This window comes from Vicugna pacos, chromosome 4 (assembly GCF_048564905.1).
Source record: "Vicugna pacos chromosome 4, VicPac4, whole genome shotgun sequence".
NCBI classification, from domain to species: Eukaryota; Metazoa; Chordata; class Mammalia; order Artiodactyla; family Camelidae; genus Vicugna; species Vicugna pacos.
This window is the reverse complement of record NC_132990.1, coordinates 1986749-2006738: the sequence shown is the minus strand read 5'-3', so window position 1 is coordinate 2006738 and position 19990 is coordinate 1986749. Positions and strand designations below refer to the sequence as shown.

General features: G+C 39.9%; 1 protein-coding gene and 1 pseudogene across 1 annotated transcript in view; one reads left to right on the top strand and one right to left on the bottom strand.

Annotated features, from left to right (window-relative positions):
• Window positions 1–13228, top strand: part of IARS1 (isoleucyl-tRNA synthetase 1) — a 67422-nt gene extending 54194 nt beyond the window's left edge. The window contains exons 31-34 of the mRNA XM_072959065.1: window positions 3445–3570; window positions 6067–6210; window positions 7530–7682; window positions 12892–13228. Coding sequence (XP_072815166.1) covers window positions 3445–3570; window positions 6067–6210; window positions 7530–7682; window positions 12892–12974 — 506 coding nt within the window. The 3' untranslated portion in view covers window positions 12975–13228. The remainder of the gene's footprint in view (window positions 1–3444; window positions 3571–6066; window positions 6211–7529; window positions 7683–12891) is intronic.
• On the bottom strand, window positions 5566–6019 carry LOC102541567 (NADH dehydrogenase [ubiquinone] 1 beta subcomplex subunit 4 pseudogene; annotated as a pseudogene).
• Window positions 13229–19990: the final 6762 nt, after the last annotated feature.

Below are 19990 nucleotides of genomic sequence, written 5' to 3'. Positions count from 1 at the left end.
TGCTATGAACAGCTCTCTACACAGAAATTTGACAATTTGAATGAAATAAGCCAGTTTCTCAAAAAGCACAAACTACCTCTGACTTACTCACATGAAATAGTTTCAGTAGCCCTGTCGCTGTTAAGGAGATTGAATTCATAATTTTAAAACTCTCAAAATTTGATTGGTTGAGTCTAAGACTATCACAGCTGTTACTGATGGTGTTGCACAATAAAAATGTCCAAAAAGGGATTTAAATACATTCACAAAGTGGATACCACATACCAGTTAAAAGTAATGAAAATGTATCTCTATAACTTGTTCTATATCTCAAACATTTTAACAAAGAAAGCAAGTTTCATAATTATATCTATAATAGGGTATCATTCACATAAATTTTAGAAACAAAATCCATCGCCATGCATTGTTTATTGAATAAATATATAGAATTATGAAATTTGAAAACATAGACTTGAGAAGCAATGTTCATGATAAGTTTGTCTTGGGAAAGGGAGGAAAAGAGACTGAGGAAACAAGTAAAAGAGATGGCAGTTAAAAAATGAAATTAACTATGCTTCAATTAAAAAGAAATGAAACTCTCATGAAATTTCCAGATCCAAATAGTGTTGCTAGAGAATTCAACAGACTTTAAAAAAATAAACACCAGTTCTACACAGATTCTTCCAGAAAATAGCACAGGAGCACTCCCCAACTCACTTTATTAAGGTAGTATCGACACCAAAACCAGATACAAAAAGTAAAAAAAAGAAAACTACAAACCAATATCTCTTCTGAATATAAATGTAAAATTCTTGCCAAAAAATTAAGTAGAAAATAGTTATATATACAGTTATGCATTGTGACAGGTGAGGTTTATTCCACAGTTACAAGGCTAGTTCAGTATCCAAAACCAGTCAGTTTAATCTATCACATTAACAGGTTAATAGAGTAGAAGATTATACTAATTGTTACAGAAAAAGCATTTGACAAAATTCAGTATCCATTCATGATTAAAAAAAAAACTAAGAAAATCAGAGGAATTTCAACAACTTGATAATGAGCATCTATTGAAAAACCTACAGTTAATACTATACTTGACTAGAAGAGATTGAATGTTTTCTACCTAAGACTAGGACCAAGGCAAGGACACCGTTCTCACTACTCTCACTCAGCATTGTACTAGAAGTACTTGCCAGTGGAATGAGGCAGGAAAAGAAAAGAAACAAAAAGAAAAGGCATACAGATCAGAAAGGAAGCAATAAAATTGTTTGTGTATGAAGATGACATGATTGTCTGCATAGAAAATTCTAAGGCGTCTACAGATTGAGGTGTGTCCTGGGGACCCTTCCGTTGGTTTGCTCACCAGCACTATCACCAGCTGTTCCCAGAGTGTTCGGGTGTCCGTTTGGACCTGTGATGATGCTTCAGGCACCGTATGGTCCTCGCAACGGCCACACAGTGATGTGTGGCATGTGAGCTGGTCCATCATTGCCAACATTGTGTCTGTCCAGGTCACAACAGGTGCTCCTGTGGAAGGAGTTAGGCACAGGAGCAGTGCATGTGCATAAGCAGCGTCACCAAGGCCAGGACTTTGTGTCAGCTTTAGTCACAGGGGCCAGCAAAATGAGCAGTGACAAAAACAGGTGGGACCTAGCTCCCCCATCTGCTGACTTCAGTACTGCCTCTTCCTGGGCCACCTGACCCAGCAACTAGGAAGAGGAACCCACTACTCCAACAAGATTATCTTCCCGGGAATAGTTACAAATGTAAGCACAGTTTATCGTCTGTGTCAGCATGATGTGGTATGGTTTGTAATTTACTGTTTGGCTGAAAGCACTCATGTAAGGAGGAAAATTATGATTGGTCTTTACTTTCTTATTTTTAAGTATTTTGGCTAGTTTTATAATACTGTTTGGGTTTCGGCTTTAATTGGGAGGATTTGTTTCCAGAGTAATTGAATAAAATCATCACTTTTTTTAAAAAAGTCATATTGCTTATAAAGAGAAAAAGAAAAAACAGATTCACAGGGTATAAGATAAACATATAAACATCAGTATTTACCGTATTCTACCAGTAAATATGTGGGGAATGAAATTTAAAGTATAATACCATTTACAGTTGCTCAAAAAAGAGATACTTAGGTATAAATTTAATAAAACATATACAGGACTTTTATGCCAAAAACTACAAAATACTGATGAAAAAAACCAAAGATCAAAATAAATGGAGAGATATGCCATATTCATGGATTAGAAAATTCAGTATAGTGAACATGCCAGTTCTCCCCAAATTAATACACAAGTTTAACTCAATTCCTGTTAAATCTTCAGCAATATTTTGTTACAGATACAGACAGAATTACCTCAAAAGAAAGTAGAAATAAAAATAGCCAAACACTTGAAAAATAAGAATATAGTGGGAGAAATCACTCTCCCCAACTTCAAGACTTATCCAAAGACTTGTGTGGCATGGTCGCAGAACAGACACATAAATCAGTGTCACAGCTTAGAGAACACAACAATAGACTCACAACAGACCACAAAATGTGGCCTAATGATTTTCGAAGAAGGAGCAAAAGCAATTCAATTGAGTATTTTCATTATATGGTACTAGACAATTAGATACCTATATGCAAAAAAAGAAGTCCTAGATCGAAGTCTTAAACCTTATACAAAAATTAACTTAAAATGGATCACAAACTTAAGTATAAAACTATAAAACACTTAGGAAAAAAGAGCAAATTTTTATTTATTTTTTTGATAAATATTAATGTGTTTATTAAAGGGTACTAAATTATGAAGAAATAATCTTGCACTTGCAGCGACTACAAGAAAATTCACTATTATTAACACTAAAAATACAAAATACATTCTTCTGAAAATTGCACCTTAAAAATTTTGATGGCAGAATATCAAACTAATGGACTGCTGGATGATAAATTCCCCAGTTTTGATAGGTTTACAGAGACTTCCCCAAATATAATTAGTTTTAATTATCTCTGTAAATAGACAATAGTAGCTGTGTATATTAAGTATAACAATGGTCAAACATAAAGCCGCTTCGTGGCTTCTAGGAAATGTTATGTACTTTAGGGGAAGGAGCAAATTTTTAGAATTCAGGACTAGGCAAAGAGTTTTTAAGGCTTGATACCAAAAGCTCCGTTCATAAAAGGAAAAATTGATAAATTGAACTTCATCAAAATTTTAAATTCTGCTTTGCAAAAGATCCTGTGAAGAGGATGAAAAACCAAACTACAGACTGAGTTTTTCCAAACCACATATCCAACAAAGTGTGTGTCTAGAATACTTAAAGAACTCTCAAAACTCAACAGTTTAAAAAATCTAATTAGAAAATGGGAAAAGACATGAATAGACATTTACCAAAGAAAGTATACTGATGATGTGTTTCCCTTTGCATTCAAATTTAACTTTTTTTTTTCCTTCATTCATATTTGTGGCTTTTTAGGTGGAGTATTGCTTCTGGAAAATCCAAAAGGCGATAATAGGTTGGACCTTTTAAAGCTGAAGAATGTTGTTACTAGCATTTTTGATGTAAAAAACACAGAGCTGGCTGTCTTCCATGGTGAAACAGGTGTGTGGAAAGTCAAAAGATACCCATATGCTTTGACACGAGGTATATCAGTGAAGGTCTTGCTTTGATAGCCGTCATGCTGCATAACCTCGGCCTTGATCCCGACTCTGTGAGTCAAGGGCCAGCCTCTCCAGCAGTGCCTGCCTGCAGGGTGTCTCTCTGTGCCTCCTTTGTGTACTGTGGCTGACAGAACCCTGGACTTACTAGATGAAGGTTCTAATGCTACCCTCTTACCTGTCAGCCATGTGATACACTCTAGGCTTCAGAGACTTCCCGGTGAGTTTTAACTTTATTAAACATAGTGCCTGCATCTTGCTAAATCCAGATTCTCAATAAGACAAGCCTAAATAAAATTGTAAAGAATTGTAAGTACATTTCCTCCCACTGTCATGGGTTGAATTGTGACATCACCACCCAATCCCCGACTCCTTCCCCAAAAAAGATACATTGAAGTCCTTATCCTTATTCAAAGAATGTGACCTTCTTTGGAAATAGGGTCATTGCAGATGTAATTAGTTAAAATAAAGTAATACTGGAATGGGGCTCACTGGTGTCCTTGTAAGAAGAGGGCCATGTGGAGACGGAAACATACAGGGAGAAGGCTATGGGGACAAAGGCAGAGGTTAGAATTAGGCAAACCTGCAAGCCAAGAGATACCAAAGGTTGCTGGAGCCTTTAGAAGCTGGGAAGAGGGAAGGAAGAACTCCTGTACAGGCCTCAGAGGGAACATGGCCCTGCTGACACCTTGATTTTGAACTTCTCACCTCCAGAGAACTGTGAGACCAATTTTTGTTGTTTGAAGCCATCCCGCTCACCAATCCCTAGATTGTGATTCTTACAGCAGCTGTAGGAAACTAATACAATTTTCAGAAACTTACAAATAGCTTAAAAGAAGAAATCTAAATGGCCAAAAAATAAAGGGAAAACTGCTGAACCTCAATGGTAAAAACCACCATGAGGTACTATTACGTGCAACCAGACTGGCAAAAGCTAGAAAATTTCACAGTATCCAGTGTTGTCAGGGATACTGTGTACTAGGAACTGTCATTCAGCTGCTGGGTTGTAAGTTGTGAGAAGCACCGTGGAAAACCTTTACTGTTCCACGTATCAGTTAAGGGCTGGATAAGGGAAGCAAACATGATGTGGGAGAAACTGAGGAAATAAAGGTCTGGAAGAAGGGTGGTTCACTGGAGGATCTGCGGAAAACCTCTGACCAGGATCCGCCAAGGGGAGCTGGCAAGTAGGTCAGGGGACAGCTTGGGTCTCTATCTGAAGTCACCGTAGGATGAGAAGCAAGGACAGACTGGAGCTCACATCTGTGTAGCCACATCTAACACCGCCTGTCAGGGGACCTGCAGAGGGAGCTTTGCCAGAGGGTCACTCATGCACCTGGCTCGAAAGTTGGAACAGCACTGGAGGAGTGTGGGCTTCGTGCTGTCCCCTCTGACCCAGCGAGCAGCAGCCTGGGAAAGCTGAGCAGCACCTGGGCCCCACGTTGACCTTAGTGGCACAGTGGCTGTAGCTGAACTTCTACCCTAAGCAATGTTTAATTGTATATAAATGAAATGTGTGTTCTGTGTGTCTATTTTTCTACGTATGTTCATTAGTCAAATAATTTGTCTTCTGACCATAATTAACTTTTTTTAATATAAGGCTTGTTTTCATGATAGAGTTTAGGATTCTGATACAGGAGGAAATTTTAAGAGGAGCTATAATACGCAGAAAAACATACTAAAAGGGGGAAAAAACAATTTGCCTTATGTTTTAAGTTATGAATATTATGCTATTTTGCAACATTAAGATTTCCTACTATTTGCATGTCATTAAAGTCTGACTTTATAGGAAAGGCAGTGTCCTTTGGTAAACAGAAATTAAGTGGAAAGTTTCACTGGAAAGATACATGATAGTTTAGTAATTAAATAGGAGAAAGTGAATGACTTCAGCACTGAACTATTCCCCCTGAAAGAATGATTTTTTGTTTTTTTTATTTAATGATTAACAGATTTATTTAAACAATAGTATATATAATCATCATTGCCAGACTTAATATGAGATGTTAAATGTTCGATCCAATTTTCCTTCCTGGATAAGCTTCTTTTTCTTATCTCTGTCAGTTTTGAAAACATAAAACCAGAAGAAGAGGGGCCCAATTCCAAATAGAGCTCCTAACAGTGAGGTCTTGGGAGTGGGTTTGAAATTGGGATAGATATTTGATGATCTTGCGTAGGTCCAGCGAATCAAGGCAGGATCTTCGATGACCCCTCGGCGGCTGGGGTCGTTGTACTGAAGTAGGTACTCTCGTTTAAGCCGGGATCTTATGGCCAACCGCTCGCCTTGTGCCTTCCGGGCTTCCGGAGATACGTCGTATTCAGCTGGGTCGAGGGTAGCGGGTTGAGTGGCTAGGCGCGACGGCTCGTACTTGGAGGACATTTTGGCAGCCCCGCGCACAACCGCGCCTAAGAATGATTTTTTTGTTGTTTCTGTTGTCATTGTTAGAAATAAAGAACCAAACCAACTTACTGAGTCTGAATGGAAAAACACTTTGTGTGACCGGAGGATCAACTCCCGCTGTGATCGACAGTCCTAGTGCTCTTCTCTGTCAATATATCAACCTGCAGCTCTTGAATGCAGACCCCCAAGGTGCGTGCCTCCCCCCGCTGAACACCCTCAGTAGGCAGGTTAAAATGTTGAGTGTCAAGATTTTCTTTAATGTATCAATCTCTCTTGTATTTTTATTGAAATACAGTCAGTTACAATGTGTCGATTTCTGGTGTCCAGCACAATGTCCCAGTCATGCACATACATACATATATTCATTTTCATATTCTTTTTCATTAAAGATTATTACAAGATATAGTTCTCTGTGCTATACAGAAGAAACTTGTTTTGGTTTTTTGTTTAATCTATTTTTATATATAGTGCCTAACATTTGCAAATCTCAAACTTGCAAATTTATCCCTTCCCATCCCCTTTCCCCCGGTAACCATAAGATTATTTACTATGTCTGCAAGTCTGTTTCTGTTTTATAGATGAGTTCATTAGTGTCCTTTTCTTCTTCTTATTCTTATTCTTTTTCATTCCACATATGAGTGATATCATATGGTATTTTTCTTTCTCTTTTCCGGCTTACTTCACTTAGAATGACAATCTCTAGGTCCATCCATGTTGCTGCAAATGGCATTATTTTATTCTTTTTTATGGCTGAGTAGTATTCCATTGTATAAATATACCACAACTTCTTTATCCAGTTATCTGTCGATGGATATTTAGGTTGCTTCCATGGCTTGGCTATTGTAGACAGTGCTGCTATGAATGTTCAATCTCTCTTATTTATATGGATGTTTCAAGTCAGCTTCAACCCAGTAAGTTAAAGTATAGACTCCCACACTTCTTGGGGGAACACTCCTGGCTTGTTTCTTTTGGTATGTTAATGTAGAAACACCGCTCCATCTGGCATGGTCAGGAAATGAGATAAATTGGTTTAGGTAAAAATTACAGCTAAATGAAGCTGAATTTGTTTAAATGCCAAAACATTTTAGTTTTTCTTTTTGCCTCATTATTTTTCCTTGGAAAACGTTCTGAGAACTGTTGTACATATCCATGCCTTGATCAATAGACTAGATTGAGTCTTACTTTTCCTTGATATTTTGGGGCCCTCATTGTGCACGTATATTACCGTCTTGAGGGTCTTCGTTTAACTGTTTACCGAATATCTCTTCCCTAAACTGCTGGACTTTTATACTAGTTTTTTCTTCTTCCCTTTCCTCTTCTCCCCTGTGAAGTATGTAAGGCTGTTTCTGCGGACTATAATTAATCCCAGTCTTGCTGTTGTACCGACTGCCGGCTTTCAGAGCCTTTAGTTCTGTCCGTTAGAGCTGTCGAGTCACCACCTCCATCAGGGATGCAGTAGCCAGTGGAGAGCGCTCAGGATTTAACCCAGTTTGTCTTTTCTTCTGTAGAGTGTTTAATGGGAACAGTGGGCACTCTCCTCCTTGAAAACCCACTTGGGCAGAATGGGCTTACCCACCAAGGTCTTCTGTCTGAAGCAGCCAAGGTGTTTGGCCTCCGGAGCAGGAAGCTAAAGCTGTTTCTGAATGAGACTCAAACAGACGGTAAGGAGATTATAGAACATGCTAAATTTTTTTTGTTTTTGTTTCTGTTTTATTAGAAATAGATTTGGATGCCACCAATCACTTATACATTATATGTATGAGACATAGTACTAGTGCTATCTCTTTTTTCGCTCTTTCTTCAGAAATTTGCCATGCTGTAAATGTTTAAAAAATAATAATAATTAAAAGGACGATTACTTTTTGCTTTGGAAATATCTTTAAAATTATATTGGTATGCTATTTAAAATACATGCTTCTAGGTAAGTTAGCCTGCTTGCTGATCTTAAAATTGCCCTCTTCCCCGAGAATCAAAATATTCTCATTTTATAATACTGATAACAGCTTGAAGGGCACTTAAATCTGACAGTGTACCTCCCCCTTTACCACTTATAGAGCACGTCTTTTCTCTGTGAGCTACTTTAAAGTGTGAAGAGCTAGGTCATTAGTTGGCATATTCTCTATTCCATAAGTCAGAAAACAGATTTGGGACGAGGCACCGGCTAGCGTCTGCAGGTATATGTTTGCTCTCTCACGCTCACCCTTACATCATCCACTTCGGTGATCTCAGCTTCTGTGGTGCTTCTAACAGCTTCTTTGTTGACGTTTCAGCCTTCCCCCCGAGTTCTGCTCTGTCGTCCCTCTGTTGGAGTCATTTCCTCAAATCGTTTCCCTTGATGGGATCTGTTTATTTTCCCCTGTTTATAGCCGTCCTTCTTGCCATCCCAACTCAAAATGTTTCACGCTTCTGTCCTTTTATTTATACAGCCTCACCGCCTGGGGTTTACTGGACTCTCTGAGGCAAGCTGTGTGTCTCCTAGCACTGGTGGGAAATTGCTGGACTTTGTCTTTTCCAAAGTTACATCTTATCTTTGATTTTCTGCAATCTGAACATCCTACACCTAGCTATAAATTTTTCGGTATAAGGCATTCTTCATTTCTGTTGCAGTGTTCGGATTTTTAGCATTTCCTTTTAATTCTTGATTAGAATTTCCATCTTTCTGTTTACATTGCCCATCTGTTCTTACAGGTTGTCCACCCCTTCCATTAGCGTCTTTAACATTCACCCTAGTTATTTTGAATTCCCCGTCTGGTGATTCCCAGATCCCTGCCATGTCTGAGTCTGGTTGTGATGCTTGCTCTGTGTCTTCCTAGCGTGTTTTTTCCCTGTTAGAACACCCTGTAGTATTTGGTGGATAGCCATACGTGATGTAGTGAGGAAAAGGAACTGAGGTAAATAGGCCTTTAGCGAGAGGGTTTATGTTTATCTGGCTAAGAGTTCCTCTTTTTATTGTTTCCTGTAGCTGTAGGTGCCAGAGGCTCAAATTTCCTCTGACGAAATAAGGGTTTTTATCCCTTCTGTTGTCTTACGGTTGCCCTAAAGATTCCTTTTTAAATACAGTTCTTGCACATTCTTGCCCGTTCTGTCTGCTGTAACGCCATTTTACCACACAGGAGCCTGTACGATGTTGTAGTGAGGGGTGGGAGGAGAAGTTCGGGCAATGTTCTATAATTTTATGATTATTTTTCAGTCTTTAGTGAACCTGTGCCCCTGGGCTGTGACCGTCACAGGTGTCAGCTTTTTACTATTTCCTCTTTATATGGGAAAGGAAGGTTACAGGGGGTAGAGCTGACCATTTCCCTTTCCCCAGGTCAGTTAGTCTCTTGTTCAGTAAGCAAACAGCAGATAAGAAAAAATGGATACTTCTGCCATTTTGGGGGATTTTTTTTCTGGAAGCCTTGAACCTTTTTTGGCTTTATTCCCTCCATTTTGGCTTTAGTTGATTTTTTGTACTGTGCTATTTTGATTCTTTCCTCACTTCCTCTTGTGCAATTTTTTTAAGGATGTTAGTGTTTACCATGGGGATTACAATTAACATCCTAAATTTATAAGAGTCTAGTTTGAATTGGTACCAGTTTGATATTAATAGCATACAAAAACTCTGCTTATATACAGCTCTGCCCCCATTTATAGTCTTGTCAGAAACTATATGTTTATAATTTTGAGCCCCAAAACATAAATTCTTAATTGTGTTTATGTATCCACTTTTAAATCAGGTAGAAAACAAAAACTAGAGTTCAAAACCAAAAATGCGACAGTATGGCTTTGGGTTACCGTCTAGCATCCTTTCATCTCAACCTGAAGGATCCCTTTGGCATTTCTTGGAGGCAGGCCGAGTAGTGATGAACTTGCTTTCCAGAGTTCTGACAAAGTTGATTGTGGCTGTTTGTCTTGTGATGTTTCGGTTAAAACCCAGTTTAAAGGAGCATTTCTTTAATTCTTTAGGGACATTGTCCCCAGTCATTCTGGGCCACAGAGAGTGTTTAAAATGTGTTAGTGTCCCAGTCATTCAGAGGGCCAGAATTCTCACAGCAACGTGTTCTCTCTCTCCCTAAACCAAGGCGAGGTGGGGCAAATTCTGTGTATTGGTTTACTGTGTCTAGTGCATTAATTACCAAAACCTAGGTGGATTAAGACCACGGAAATGTATTCTCTCCCAGATCTGGAGGCCGGAGTCTGAAATCAGGGTGTCGGCAGAACTGCTCTCTGGGGGAGAATTCGTTCTTTGCCTCTTCCAGCCTCTGGTGGTTCCAGGCTTCCTTGTGGCCACATCACTTTTATCTCTGCTTCAGTGACCACATTACCACCTCTTTGGTCTGTCTTTCCTTTTTCAAAAAAAAGGTCACAATCACAGTTTGCGGGAATTGGAGCATGGCCTTATCTTTTGGAAGGTTATTATAAAACCCACAACGTTCTCTTAATGTTTTTCTCTGTGGTGAAGGGTCTTTTTGAAACTACTCCTTTTAGCATGGGTTCCTTTTTCAGTTTTTTGAAAGTGGTTTCATTGGACGTCCCAGTTTGTGTAGACCCTAAGCTTTTTCTCGTCTCACTTTCTTGGCCTTTAGTGCCAAATCTTTAAGCCTCCAGGACCACCAGAAAATCTTAATGTTCAGGTATCTCTTGGAATTCACTTTTTTTTTGGCCTCTTGTGGATTTTTCTGTTTCTTCCTCCCTCGGCTGTTTATTAATTTTGTTAAATTAATGTTTTATATTGTACTTTGACATTTTCTGCTACATTGTGAAAAATGAAAGTCTTTTTCTCTCTATCATGAAGCACAGCTGTTAGGCTTCAGATCTGTCTTCTTTACCCCTCCTTAGTGTCAGGGCCTCATCGTCTGTTGAGAACAGCCTGTCTGCAGCCTGTATCCCTCCGCCAAGACTGTCTTCATGAACAGCCCCTTGATGCTGTTCTCCTGCTCAGATCCTCCAAGGCTCACCATTGTCTAATGCTTCAGGGTCTGCACAAGACTTTTTCACTCTCCGACACAGTTGGTTCTTTCATTACGGTTTGGTAATAAAGATCAATTATAAATGTAGTTTCCTCCTTTGATGAGCTTGTGTGAAACTTCAGACACATTCTTAACTTCTGTCTCTTATCCCTCAAACCCATTGGTCACCGGGTGCAGCTGGGCGCTGGGAATGAAGGGATGCCATCACCTCTCGCTTGTTCTGCACACACGTAGGCACCTGGTTGAACTGGTCAAGGACAGAGTCACATCCACGTGGATTAGATAATAGTACCGCTACCTGTGATTCACAAACCAGACCTTACCTTTAAAATGTCTTCCATTCTTGCTGCTCTGCTGTCAGGTTGACTGGGCAAGTTTAGTAGGTAAAATCTGGACAGTTAAGTGCTTTACCCAAGATAACCAAGAGGCCTGCTACTCTTCCCAGTCCACTGTCTTTTCCCAATCTGTTATCTCCTGCCTCATTTTCATCATAGTCTTCCTCTCAAGATTGTTTTTCCTAAGAGATTAATAATTTGGTAAATTAGAAGGATGACCTAATGCTCACAGTTTTAGAAACTCACTGATGCCTTCTTGCTTGTTCCACTATTTATTCTAAATATCATCTCCAGCTCCTGTAGTTCTCTGTTAAGGGGGCAGCTTTTGAGAGTGTTTTCACATCCAGGATTCCTGTTAGGACAAAAGCCACTTGTAAAAAAAACTTGGTCCTTCCCTTTGAATTCAGATCTGGCTAGAAGCAAACTGCCCCACAGGAGGGAAAGAACTTGTTAAAATTTTATTCTCTCTCGCTCAGCTTTTATACATTCAGTGTGTTTTGAGCCATAGCATTTGTGTTACACTTTGGGACTCTCAAGTTTTTATCTTTAGCTATATTGACTCCTGTATTTTTGGACCTGAGCCTTCAGTCTTTGATAACTTCTTACTTTCTAGGACATTGAAAGATGTACTAGGTTTATCATGTACTCTTTACTTCCCCAGACCTGGAAATGACTGTTCTTCCTGTCATAGGGAGTTAATACTTAGAAACCATAAATCTGGGCTGCTTGCTTGGCATTGCTTCTAGGCATAGGAAATATCTGTTTGGGGGTGGGGGGGCATCTCGGGCAGTACTCAGAGTTAGTCAGGTGGAGGGCACAGTCCTCCAGAAGTCTGCCCAAAACTTCTAACCCCAAGTGTAAAGAGTTAGGCTCCAACCTGAGACTTACACTAAAGAGTCCACATGTGACCACTGTCACTTCTGGCACCAACTGCAAGTTCAGAGGGTTTCCCAAAAATCACCCTCAAGTTTGATCATTTGCTAGCAGAGTTCACAGACCTCATGGAAGCTGGTGGGAAGGGATGGAAATTAGGCAAAGGGAAGAGATGCACGGGGCCCAGTCTGGGAGAGGATCCAGATATGTAACTTGAGGTTGTCCCTCCCCAAGGAGCCGTGGGCAGCGTTGCCTCCTCCTGGCCCCAGCGCATGACAGGAGTATGGACAGCGTGTTACCAACCAGGGCAGCTCACTTGAGCCTCGGTGTCCAGAGTTTGCATTGAGGCTTCAGGATATAGGTATGATTGCTCACATGGTTGGTCTCAGTCTCAGGTGATACCGTGTGACCCAAAGCTCCCGCCCTGAATCGTTACGGTTGGTTTTTCTGGTGTGGCCAGCTGCACCCAGGTCACCTCGTTAGACTAAGCCATCAGGCGTGTTGAGGGGCCCACAGTAAGTAACAGAAGATGCTCCTGTCACTCGGGAAATCCCAGGGGCTTAGCCTTTTCCTCAGTAGCCGGGACAAAGTTTAGACTTCTCTTCAGGTGAAGCCAGATTTCTTACTACCCAGGCAGTTAACTTTTTTTTTTTTAATATTCATCCAGAATAGGTAGAAAATGATTTCTTTAAAGCTTTTTCTTTCCATTCTAGAAATTACAGAAGAAATCCCCATGAAGAGTTTGAACACGAAGACTGTGTATGTTTCTGTGTTACCGACGACAGCAGACTTCTAACATTGTTATCAGTGTGTTTCAGTCAGCCTTTCCCTGGCACATCCCTGTCCCCTGCGCGCGTGTGCGTGTGCGCACACACACATACACACACAGAAGATATTTCCTTCAGGTGCATGTATAATATGCTGCTTTTGGTCTAAAATTGAAATGGGATTGATTCATCAGGTGACTTGAGAATTTACAGTAGTATTCACACTCAACCTTAAACACCTATGCATTCATGCTGGGGGGAGTTACAATGTTACCTCAGCACTTCACAGTATATTTCTGTACTTGAATTTTTAAGTATAGAACACAGAAGTGGTTTAAATGGTACAGTATATATATTATATCATCCTATGGCCTTTCAAAACTTATTTGAGATCACTTGAAGGAATGGACAATGTTATATATTTTCGCTACCTGCGTTTTCCTGCATAATTTGATGGAATATTTTAAGTTTCAGTAAATCAAACCAATAAACTTTCTCTCAGATAATACATATGTTAGAAGTAATTCATTCTCCCATAGTTCAGTGACACTTGGAATTTGTAATCTTTAAAGAACACAAAAGCTTAACAGTAACTCCTGCATATATAAGACAGTAGACTTAAACATCTAATTTGACTTCTTCCCAAAATCCTTTGTCAAAGAAGCACATGCCAAGACAAAATTAGATGTGCAAGAATTTATTGGGGGAAACATACATAAAAGATAAAGGAGAGAGGGAGAGGGCAAAGGGAGAGGCAGCCTTCAGAAAGAGTCCAGAGTTAGGCAGAAATGACCTGGCTTTGTGCTCGAGCCTTGCTCACTCAGGGGCTGGGAGCAGCTGGGGGGACCGTGACCTCAGCATAATTGATCTGTGGATCTGAAAATGTGGTAGCTAGGGGCTGCCAATCAGCTGTACCCCTTACATCAGATTCTCCTGAAAGGAGCTCTGAATGATACATCTCTGGCTGCTGGAGTAAGTGCATTCAAATCCAAACCCACAAAATTGGAGGAAACCGAACAAAATAACAGGTGTTGTCAAGGATCAGAGAAACTGGAACCCTTCTGCACTGTTGGTAGGAATGTAAAGTCTTACGGTCACTATGGAAATCAGTATAGAGGTTCTCAAAAATTAAAAGTAGAATTATCATATGATCCAGCAATCCATTTCTGGGTATATATCCAAAAGAATTGAAAGCAGATTTTTGAAGAGATATTTGCACACTCAGCTTCATTGCAGCATTATTCACAACAGCCAAGAGATGGAGCTACCCAAATGTCCACTGGGGGATAAACAGATAAGGGAAATGTAATATATACATACAACTGAATATTATTCAGACTTTAAAAAGAATGAGCCTTGAGGACATTAAACAAAGTGAAATAACCCCGTCACAAAAAGACAAGTGCTGTGTGATTCCACTTGTTTTAAGGTACCTAGAATAATCATATTCACTGAAACAAAATGCTGCAGGGAGAGAAATGGGGAGCTGCTGGATGGGAATAGTTTCAGTTTTGCAAGAAGGAAAAGTTCTAGAAGTCTCTTGCACAGCCATGTGAATATAGTTAACACTGCTAAACTGGATCCTTAGAAATAGCTAAGTTGGTAAATTTTATGTTATTTTTACCAATTAAGAGTTTTTTTAAATGTCAAAGGAATAGAAGCCAAACTCAAAGAGCTCCCAGTGGCCAAAGCTGAAACAATTTGAACAAAAATATAATTTAGTATTGAATTAAAATCCAAAGTACAAAATAAATATCCATGAGTACGTGCTGATATAAATGATTGAATAAACAGAAATGAGGCAAATCTCCTGTATAAAATTCCAAATAATTTGTATAGATACTTCCTCTCAATGTGGTGTACATTAAATCTGCACACCTTGAGAGTGGGCTATACTTCATGAATTCAGAAGAGTATGGAAAGGGGGCAGATAGTAACTTCACAGTTTAGAAACCTGGCAGACTCTACCTGGGGCAGGTTAATACCAGTCATGATAGCGCACACTCTCGCTAGGACTTGGTGAGATTGGTACTTGACATCTGGTTGTCCTCTCAAGCACTTACAACCCCAGTCTCACCATGAGAAAAACAGGGCAAACCCAAAGTGAGAGACATTCTACCAGTACCTGACTCTTCAAAATTCAAGGTTATCAAAAACAAAGAATGTTTGAGAAACTCACAGACCGGAGGGGACAAAGCAGATATAATGGCTAAATATGATGTGGCGTTGTAGATGTGATCTAGGAACAGAAAAAGGTCTAAAGAGGAAAACGTATGAGATCCAAATAAAGTACAGAGGTTAGTTAACAATATTGAAAACGTATGAGATCCAAATAAAGTACAGAGGTTAGTTAACAATATTGTATCATTGTTGATTTAATAATTGTGATGAAAAATGTACCATGATAATGTAAGATGTTTACAGTAGGGCAAACTGTGTGTGGAATATGTGGAAACTGTACTGTCTTTTCTATAAATCTGAAACTATTCTAAAATTAAAAGGTTTTCTTTTAATAAATAGAAAATGTGAAATTTAAAATCTATTTGTAATAGCATCAAAAAATATGAAATACTCAGGGATAAATTTGACCAAAGATGTGCAGTAACTATAACCTGAAAATTATAAAATATTTCTCAGAGATAATAAAACCTATGTAATTGAAAGAGGTATGTTTGTATTAGCTTGGGCTGCCAATAACAAAATGCCGCAGGCTGGGTGGCTTAGACAGCAGACTTATTTTCTTAACAGTTCTGGAGGCTGATAGTCCAGCATCAGCAAGTCTGCAAGTATGGGTTCTCCTGAGGGTTCTTACTGTGTCATCATGTCATCGTGTCCTCACATGGCTTCTCTGGGTGTGTGAACTCCTGGTGTCTTTTCTTGTCAGGGCACTGGTCCTGTTGGATTAGGGCCCCACCCTCACGACCTCATTTAACTTAATTACATTTATAAAGGATCTACCCCCAAATACAGTCACATGGGCAGTAGATCGTCAACATTTGAATTTTGAGAAAATAACTCAGTTCACAACAATTTTCATGGATTCAAAGACTCAGTATTGTTAAATTAAGCTAACGATGCTCCCAAGTTGATCTATAGATTTGATGTGATCCCAAACAAAATCCCCGGAGGATTTTTTTAAGTAACATTAGTTCATTATAAATTTTATGTAGAAATGCAGAGGCTTTTAAGACCCAAATAAATTTTACAAAGTTGGAGGATTTGAATAACCTGATATTACAAGATTTATAGAACTAAATAATTAAGACTGGAATTGGCATAAAGGTAACAAATAGATCATTAGGGCAGAACAGAATCCAGAAATAGACCTACACATATATTTTTAATTAATTTTTTTTAATGATTCCAAGGACGACAATGGGAAAAGGATAAACTTTTCCCCGACATGGTGCTGGAATGAGAGGATTGTCACAGACGTAGACACAAAGAGAACCTTGATCTATACCTCTCCATATGGTTAAAAAAAAATTATATCCAAATACAAACATAAATAAACAAATATGAAATATAACAAAATATATGTATTTTACCACTATAAAAGCATCTGTGTTTAACAGAACTAAGTGTAAAAGCTGTAATAATAAAACTTCAAGAAGAAAATCTTGGTGACCTTGCATGGTAGGAAGAATAGTCCCCTGAAGATGCCCACACCTCAGTCTCCGAAATCTGTGAATGTATTAGATGATAAAGATCACATCTCTGCAGATGTGATTAAGGTTATAGGCTGTAAGATTAAAGAGATTATCCTGGTTCATCTGGGTGGGCCCAATCTAATCATAGGAGCCTTTAAAAGCAAAGCACTTTCTCTGGCTGGAGGCAAGAGAAATTGGCAGAAGGGGAAGTTGTAAAATACACATTTGGACACAAGGATTGGCCGTGCTGTTGTTGGCTTATGATGTGTGGGACCCACGTGCAAGAATTGGCAAGAGGCCGCTGGGAGCTAAGGTCAGCCCCCAGATGACAGCCAGCAAGGAAACAGGGACCTCTGTCCCACAGCAGAAAGAAACTAGAATCTGTCAATAGCCTGACTAACCTTGGACACAGATTCTTCCCAGAAGGCTCTGAAAAGAACCAAGCCAGTCAACACTCACATTCGCCTTGTGAGACAGGGCAAAGAAATCATCTAAGTCCACCAGACTTCTGACCCACTAACTTCGGTGAAATAATACATTTGTATTGTTTTAACCTTCTGAGTTTGTGGTCATTTGTTAGAGCATAATACACTCTGAGCTAAGATTTCTTAAATAAATCACAAGAATACAAACTATAAAAGAAAATACAAGGAAATTGGACTTGGAAAATTAAAGACTGCTTCTTCAAAAGGTATTGTATAGGTAATGAAAGGGAACCCCCAGACTGAGAGGAAGTATTTGCAAAACATATCTGGCAAAGGACTTGTATCTACAATATATAAGGATCTCTTACTTCTCAATGACAAGACCAACCACCCAGGTGGTTGTTTTTTTTTTTTTTAATTTGGCAAAAGATTTGAATGAACATTTCACAAAAGGTATACAAATGGCAAATAAGCACATGAATGATGTTCCACATCATTAGTCATTAGGAAAACGGGAATTAAAGCCACAATGAGAATCCTTACATAACCACTAGGATGACTAAAAGTTAGAAGTCTGACCATGATGTGTGTTGGCAAAGACGTGAGGGCAACTGGACTTCTCATTCACTGCTGTTGGGATTGTAAAATGAGACCATTAATTTGAAAACAGTTTAGCAGTTTCCTAAAAAGTTAAACATAGAATTCAGGCCCATACAAGATGTCACAGATTGGTTTTTCTTGCTCGTCTGGATAAGAACAACCATAAACGATGGAAATAACTAAACAGGCAACCAAAGGAGAACTCCGAAAAGTGGTAAATGGAAGGTGAGCTGGTTTGGTATGCTATGCCTGGGAAAACAAGGCAGTGGTAGGGTGTCTTAAATTTCCCCACCCAACAGAAGCTGGTGACCAAACCTAGCAACAGGAAGAGAGCGCGGGTAGCTCACTCCTACCGCAGATCAAACAGAAGTCCTGAAACGTACACCAGGCAAGCCAGCGCCGGCAACAATGGAGCTCTGCTAAAAGTAGCAGTGAACAGTAAGCCCCACTCCCACCCAGAGCCCTGGCGTTACAGGAGGTGGCCAGTAGAAGGCACCCTGCCACAGAAAGCACCCAGCCAAGGCAGACTTTGTCTTCATTGGCCTGAGACTCTCCTCTCCTGCCCAGAGACACCATGGTTGCTAGCGTAACTGGGGGGGGGGGGGGATGAGGGGGGGATGGGAGGAATGTCCCACCATAACAAGCATGTGACCTGTCGGGCTCTCTGTCGCCAAAGATAAGAGAGATCCCACCAGAAGCTCTGGAACAGAAAAGCCTCTTTCTCCCTTGAGACCAGAAAACCCCTTCTCCCAGAGAGAAACCCAACATCCCATTCTGGGAAGGCTCCTCTTATCCGTTCAGGCGGCACAGCAGGGACCAGTGGAAGCCCAGTGGCATCACTTAAGCAGACCAAAATGATACCACTGAGCCTCTAAAAGTTAAACTGTCATTGGAACCGCTATCCACAAAAGTAGGTCAGGACCAGCACATGAAACAGAACAGGATACCTGCCCGCTAAAATAAAAGAATTAAATAGGGCCCCAAATCTCCTAACAATAGAAAAATCACCCTTTACTCTAAAAACCAAGAAAAGCACAACCTGAATGAGAAAGGAATCAACTGACACCAACACCAAGTTTAATCAAATTTTGGAATTATTTAACAAGAAAATGCGAAGAACTACACCCAGAAACTCTTAGAGCCAATCAGTGAATCCAGTAAAGTTATAGGACACAGAATTAACATACACAAATTGGTAGCATTTCTATACATTAATGATGAATTATATGAAAAAAATGACCCCATTTATAATAGTATCAAAACCAATAAAATATTTAGGAACAAATTAAACCAAGGAGTTGAAAGAAATAAACTCATGCTCCCTACTCAGCCTTCTCTGACACCATTCCAGTGGGTAGGGAGTGGGGATCACTTGAAATAATTTGTTCTATATTTGAGGGTGGAAATCTAGACTTTGCGTGTGTGGTGAGGCACAGCCACAGTGTATTTTATACTATTTAGCTCGAGTAGACAGGTTATTCACTAAAACTTCTCTGTCTTGCTAGGCATTCCCTTTTCTGGCCCTTTGACTAGAGTTTTGGGCACGGGGACCCTTTGTGTTTGTTCTGGGTTTTGTTTTTGTTTTTTTGGTCTGCACCTGCTGGCATTCATGGGTTGTTGGCTTCTTCAGCTGCAAGTCTGGGATATATGAGGCATAAAGAAAACCCACAGAACTGACCACCCTTTCCTTCCTTTCCTGTGATATTGTGATTTATAATGAATATATGTTTAGTCTTTGTCCCTATCTCTGGTGTAGATCTCCTAAAATCCTTATAATTTCCTGTAATGAGAGAAAAAGGGGTCTCTTGTTATGTTTGTAAGGTGACTTTTGGACAATGACTAAGATGAGGACTGGCTGCCAGGAGAACAAATCATGAGATTAGAGGGTTGGAGCTTTCAGTCCCACACTCCTACCCCACCAATTACAGGGAGGGGAGAGGGTCTAGAAATTGAGTTCAATCACCAATGGCCAACAATTTAATCAACCATGCCCACGTAACAGAATGTCCATCAAGACCCAAAGGACAAGGTTCAGAGAGCTTCTGGGATGGTGAACACTTGGAGAAGTGGGGAGAGTGGTGCACCTGGAGAGGGCATGGAAGCTCCTCATTTTCCCTGCATACTTTGCCCTGTGCAGCTCTTCCACCCGGCTGTTCCTGAATTACATCCTTTTATAATAAGCCGGTAATCTAGTAGTAGTCTTGTCTGAGCCCTTAACCTGTGGAATCTAATGCTATCTCCAGGTGAATGGTGTTAGAATGGAGTTGAACTGTAGGACACCCAGCTGGTGTCCCAGAATTGCACGATGGTGTGGGGAAACCCCACCTCCCCACACATTGAAAGTAAGCACAGAATCCTTAGGTCGCAAGA